Here is a 6,000-nt window from a genome sequence, read left to right as displayed (position 1 = left end):
TCAATGTAAATACAAAGGGAGTCTGCACTTTTCATTCCCCTCACTTAAACTGAAATGCACAAAAAATATGTTAAATATCACTGCAGAATACTGTACATTAACTGTTTCCGTGTTAGTACATCTTAAAACAATAGTGGCTTAATGGCATAAGAGGCATGTACTAGATCTCTTTGAAAAAATTGACAAGAAACATGAAAGTCACTCGGTTTCATATGGTCTCGGATTTTATTTTTAGAATAAGTGTAACAGAGCAGCACAGGTTATTTCCTAAGTGAGGACATTCACAGTATTTCAATGAGCACAGTGCTTTACAAACTCTAGCAAAGGAAGGCACACACATTTGAGTAGTCTGGCAAGACCTAGTTTAAACTACATTTTAAATACCAAATATTTAAACAAACACATTCTGTAGCCCAATAATGCAAATGCCTACAAATTTAAGACAAACATCAGTCACGAAGATTCCTCCAGCTGTGCGATTAGCAAGTGTTGCTGTTTCATTTCAAACCCACAGCTTTATTTTAGTGCAAAAATGGTTTAGACATGAGAAATACGTGGACAACTTGTGCGCAAGTTATGCATAACCTAACAGACTAAATGATCTCAAGGCAGAGCTCATACACCGATAATATACCAGCATCTCATGCCCCTTGCACCACAAACACTTCTTTAAAGACATTTATAAAAGGTAAACAGGATTTAATGGACCAGAATCTCACATATCCACTTAACTTTTATTTCTTACTTTAAAATGCAATAAAATGCAACTTCTGTCCTGTGCATCACAGACAGGTTCTATGACACCACAACGTTTACAACTAATCTGTGGTTTTCAGATAAGAATAGACATAATATCATTACTGCATTACACCACTCATTAATATATATTTTTTACACGGTTGCACGATTATGTTCATCGATTCGAAACACACTTTTCACAGCACACACTACTGCTAAGTACTAAACAGTATTGTTCAGTGTGTAGATTTCCTGACTGTGCACTGGTGCAGCAGGAGTGAGGACTGAACTGTGACTGAGATTTCAAGATGGGGTTAGAAATGCATCTACATTGGGAAAAATAAAAATCAGCTTTCATGGATTATTGCTCAAAATCTCAACTCCTTCATTCGACACAGCGCAGGTTGCAGGCAGTAGCTTTCCAACAAAAATACGGTGAGTGAAATGAAGTCAAAGGCATGCCCGTGTTTGGCTCTACTGTTAGATCGATTTGGCTATAAAACAAAAGACGGATGCTGCACAACAAGGAAATAAGGAACTGCTATCGTCTCTAGCTTTGGTATTCCCACCAAGTGATTTACAATTTGTAATATTTAACTGGACTTCAATTAAATTTGTCACATACTGTACAATCACAACTGCAAAAATAAGTCATTACAACTTAATGCATTATGTATGCACTCTGTAAACTACCCTGTTATACAAGGCAAACTATGGCACTAGGCAACTACTCCTGTAACTCGCAGCGATTCTCATCCCACCGTTTGTGGATAATTTTATAATTAAAACATGAGTTTAAGAAGGTTTCAAAACACAGCCAACGTCTAAAGCATCACAGAGAAACTGCAGGCACGAAGCCCAATACTGTAACTTGCATCCTCTGCGCCACAAATGTTTGAGGTATTGAAAATACTCAAGCTACCTCATTTGAAAAGTGATTTGTAATACAAAGCTTTCCCCAGAGCCCGAGAATGAGGGTCAGTCGAGTAGTTCTTCTCTCTGCGACCTCACAGGAACACTTGGAAGCGCGTTTGTGCCCAATTTCAAATAAAAAAAAAATGTTTTTCCCCTCGTTAATCCACAGTGTCTGCGCACGTGAAAGAGAGAAGAAAAACACAAAGGCACCACGCTTGGCAGAGAAGAGAGTGGCCAGTTGAAAAACAGCCAGCAGTGGAGTGCACAACTCAGAATGTCAGGCTCTGAATGCTAACTTAACTTTCCTCAGGTGGCAAAGAATCTATAGTTTATTCTACATGACAGTGGAATGGTTTGCATTACAAATCAACTGCTATAAAGACTCAAGACATTCAGGACAAGAGTACTATTTACATTTAATGTGACCTGCATGAGGATGCTTAAGGTTCAGACTCCAATAACCTTCTCTGCTGATTCCACATTTCACCTGCATAATCAGGTTTATAGAGACCTGAATGTAAGCAGCTCTGCCCGGAGCCATGCTTCTCCTTAGAGGGTTTTGGGAAGGACCTGCCCTTCTGGAGCGAAGGCCCTCTCCTATCTGGAACAGCTGCTGTTGGTGGACCACTAGGTGACCTGCAATCACAGACCCGGGGCCCAGGCATGAACATTTCGACACTGCAGAGAAAAGCTGGAGCTCTTGAGGCAACAAGAAACGATGGAAACGATGTTTTAAGGGATTCTTCAAGGTTTTAATACAAGGGAAGGCAGCAGGACTTCATAGTCAAGGGAAAACACATGTCACATAGTATAATAACACCACATTTTAGGAACATCATCTTTCAGGATGCATAGAAAACCACTTATAATACACACAGTCAATACATTCACACAAGCATTATGGTAAGAAATGATGCCCTACATTTTAATACTGCAATAGTGCTTGAAACGTTCTCTCACCACACCTGGCTTTGGTTGTTCTGTGGAGTCCATTTTCAGACGTCTTGGTTGTCTAGAAAACACCAAAATAAAAACAATGGGAAACATTCACGTGATCTAAATGTCAGGTATACCTGTCAGACAGTTTCCTTTAATTGTCTACTTGTAACATTCTTCTGCTTCTTCTTCTGCTCTGCTTCTATTCTGAAAAAGAACAGGTAATCTTAATATTCAACATACAGCCTCCCTCTTCTCCTTTGAATTCAACCAGAAACCATTTAAAAATGGAAAAGCCATAAGACCACTGCAGTACAAACCACATTTGAAGCCCTGTTAGAAAATCGAGACCATCAGAATCTTCTCAGAGCATTTTTTCCAATACAAAAATACCATATACAATACAGTGCAACCAAAGACAATACAAAAAACAAGCTCCATGACATCCCATTAAATAAAACAATTATGTGACAGGTGTGGAAAAACCCCATTATAAGCATTAGCAACTTTGCTGTGTAATAGATACATCATGTACAAAGAGAAGAGAAAAGGAGAAATCTTCCAGATGAATAAGAATCTTAAACACTGTTATTAGAAGTCAGATATCAATAAATACTAACTGCAGTGCATGTATACATTAGAAATACTTTTGATGATCTCAGTGCAACAAAGAACTTGGCAGGCCGTATTCATCTGATAACTTACAGTACACGTTCTGCATTTGGGCTGACTGGAAGCACTCCGATAATATTCCAATAGCTTTTCCGCCAGAGCTATCCGATGTAAGAGATTCTCTATGAAGTGCTGAAGCCGGACTTTCCCACAGACCTCATGCTGAACAGCCGCTTCCAGAAAGTTATGTATACTGATCACTTCCCTGGAAAAAAAAAAAAAAGAACCATATGAAGATGCAGAAAATGAACAAGCTTAGTACCTCTTGACTCATTTCTTAGAAGAGCTCTCTGGTTTGGCTTCCATTTGTCAGTTTTAAGGAAACTTAGGTTCGTCTGCCAGTATTATATGAGGCAGACATAAAAAAGTAAGCCTATCCATTAAGACATGGCATTTGTTCTAAAGCTGTCATTTTTCACTCCCAGATTTTCTGTGGGAAAATGATACTTTTCACAACGTGTGAAGTTGCCGCAGACGCAATCAATCCAGTAATATTCAACATTCTGAAGGTCCATGGAGAATCTAGTCCCCTCATGAGACTGTATGCAAAGGACTCTTCCTCATCTTTCTAAAAAAAAACACAGCGTGCTGCTCAAAGTCACACGGCAGATTTATTTCTGTGGTTACTTCATTTCTCAACATGCTGTGTTAAAAAAGGGATTCCCAGCCGCTCTGCAATACAAAGTCAACGGATTGCTAACATGAGCTCTTTGTGCGGCACTGTTTCTAAACAACTTCCAACGGCGAACTCACTGTTCCTTCCTCTCCAGCTCCTGCTCGGACTCCGCCAGCTGCCGGCGCAGAGCAGCGATCACGCCAACGGCCGTGTCCACCTGGCGGCTCAGCGCCCTCTCGCGCTCGTACACCTGCTGCCTCTCCCGCGCCAGGTGCCTGGACCGGGCCCGGGCGCGCAGCAGCTCCGAGTCGGTCTGCGCCAGCTCGCTGGTCACCCTCCGCAGACGCCTCTCTGCGCTGCCGTCCGCCGCTCCCAGCCCTCGACTCTCATGGCTCGTCCCAGCGGCCCTGCTGCCGTCCCCTCCTGACCTGCAGGGGGCGGGGGGTGCCTCCGGCTTCTCAGGCCTGTCCCGAAAGGCGACGTTCCTTTTCCCCACTTCCTCTGTCAGACCCTCGGATCTCACTGACGGGGCCGTGCAGCGGACGATTCCCAATTTCTTCTCGAGCAGGAAGACTTTGGGCGTGCAGGCCGCCGCTGGGCGGACGCTGTGCACATCCTGGTAGGTGTGGCTGTACTCCAGGTGCGCCCTCAGGGAGGACAGACTTCGGAATCTTTCCTGCTCCCCGCATCTCGGGCAGCGGAAGGGTAGCCGCTGTCCAGCGACGCAGGCCTCTGCCGTCTCCTCGCACAGAGGAGAGTTTCGCTCATGGAGCTTTTGCTGCATTTCATTGAAACCTGAAGTGAAAAACAATTTAAAATCACTGCATAACCCCCCCACCCCCAAACACGCACACAAAACATACTGACATTTTCAGAATAGTACAAAGTGACGAAGCCAATTCATAGATGGGGATTATTAGGAGGCCATGACTGGTAAAGGCCAAAGGGAAATTTGGCTAGGATGCCAGGGTTTCACCCCTACTCTTTTCGAGAAACGCCCCCTGCTGGCCCCACTAACGCCTCTTCCAGCAGCAACCTTAGTTTTTCCCAAGAGGTCTCTCATCCAGGTACTGACCAGGCTCACATCTGCTGAGCTTCACTGGGTTGTCAGTTGTGAGTTTCCGGGTAATATGGCTGCATTAAATAGCACTGTTCACCCCAAAATGCTTTACATATACAATTCATTGTGCACTAATGTTCATCACAGTGAAGTGCGTCCCAATGTTCACTGGTTTGGACATTCTAGTCCAGAGAAAGGAGTGTCACCTGCTGGTCCAGCAACACCACTAACCCAACAGATCTCCCATCCTAAACTGACCAGGCCAAGCCTTACTTAGCTAGGCAATGCTGGAACTATCACTCGAGAGCACATTCTTATTTAGAATGGTGGCCCGGAGAATACCATTTAAAAGAAAGGCACTTTATTTCCCAGAGCAATCCGAGTTACCTACCTTGCTCAAGGATATAACAGCTGTGTCTCACACAGGATTTGAACCATCAACCCCCTTGTCACGGCTCCAGAGCCCAAGGCACAACTCCACACTTCAGCCTGGACTGGAGAGACCTAGTAAAATGAAGAAATGTCCCCTCTGTGGCAAGAGCTGACAATAATCATAGAGCAATCTATGGAACCATGAATAAAAAGGTTCATAAAACCCTGTACTATAAGCTATACTAAAATGTTTGTCAGTATGAAAAACTGAATGTAGATAATCCTTTAGCGGACTCTAAAATATACCCTGGTTTCCTGTCTGTATTTCTAAGCAGTAGAAAGGGCTAAAATACTTTTTGTTTCGGAATACCAGGCCTCATGAATTTGTTTTTCAGAATGCTCCAATGTCCATTTCACAGAATCGCAGGAGAAAGAGACCTCAGGATCCAGAATCCAGTAGGATTTCCTTGTTTCCCGCAGTTATTAACCTGGGAGAAGAGTTAAATTGATCCAGCTTGGTTAATTTTCACTCGTTCCTCTCCCCTCCACAGCATTCGGCTGATGGCGATTTCAAGAGACACAACCTCCTGGATTTTGAACCCCTGAAGTCTGCTGAAGAAGCATCTTGTCTAGAGTGTATCAGGGCTTAAAAGATTACAGTTCCTGCGCACAAGCAGACAGGCAGTAATAA

General features: G+C 43.3%; 1 protein-coding gene across 1 annotated transcript; it reads right to left on the bottom strand.

Annotated features, from left to right (window-relative positions):
• Window positions 1-201: 201 nt before the first annotated feature.
• On the bottom strand, window positions 202-5,548 carry znf365 (zinc finger protein 365). The gene is made up of 5 exons (XM_088916345.1): window positions 5,329-5,548; window positions 4,015-4,672; window positions 3,295-3,466; window positions 2,619-2,665; window positions 202-2,289 (listed from the first exon to the last, which is right to left on the bottom strand). The coding sequence occupies exons 2-5, from the start codon at window positions 4,659-4,661 to the stop codon at window positions 2,094-2,096; spliced, it is 1,062 nt and encodes a 353-aa protein (XP_088772471.1). The 5' UTR covers window positions 4,662-4,672; window positions 5,329-5,548; the 3' UTR covers window positions 202-2,093.
• Window positions 5,549-6,000: the final 452 nt, after the last annotated feature.

The sequence above is a fragment of the Atractosteus spatula genome, chromosome 5 (genome assembly GCF_055471065.1).
Source record: "Atractosteus spatula isolate fAtrSpa1 chromosome 5, fAtrSpa1.hap1, whole genome shotgun sequence".
NCBI lineage: Eukaryota > Metazoa > Chordata > Actinopteri > Semionotiformes > Lepisosteidae > Atractosteus > Atractosteus spatula.
The sequence above is the reverse complement of the archived record's forward strand: the minus strand, read 5'-3'. Positions and strand labels throughout refer to the sequence as shown.

What these genes read in the sequence shown, in the direction of transcription:
- znf365 (XM_088916345.1), bottom strand. Translation starts at nt 4,661, where the DNA reads ATGCAGCAAAAGCTCCATGAGCGAAACTCTCCTCTGTGCGAGGAGACG. An exon ending in GAGCTGGAGAGGAAGGAACA is followed by an intron (nt 3,467 to 4,014) that starts GTGAGTTCGCCG and finishes TTTTTTTTCCAG; the next exon opens with GGAAGTGATCAGTATACATA. An exon ending in CACAGAACAACCAAAGCCAG is followed by an intron (nt 2,290 to 2,618) that starts GTGTGGTGAGAG and finishes CTGTGATTGCAG; the next exon opens with GTCACCTAGTGGTCCACCAA.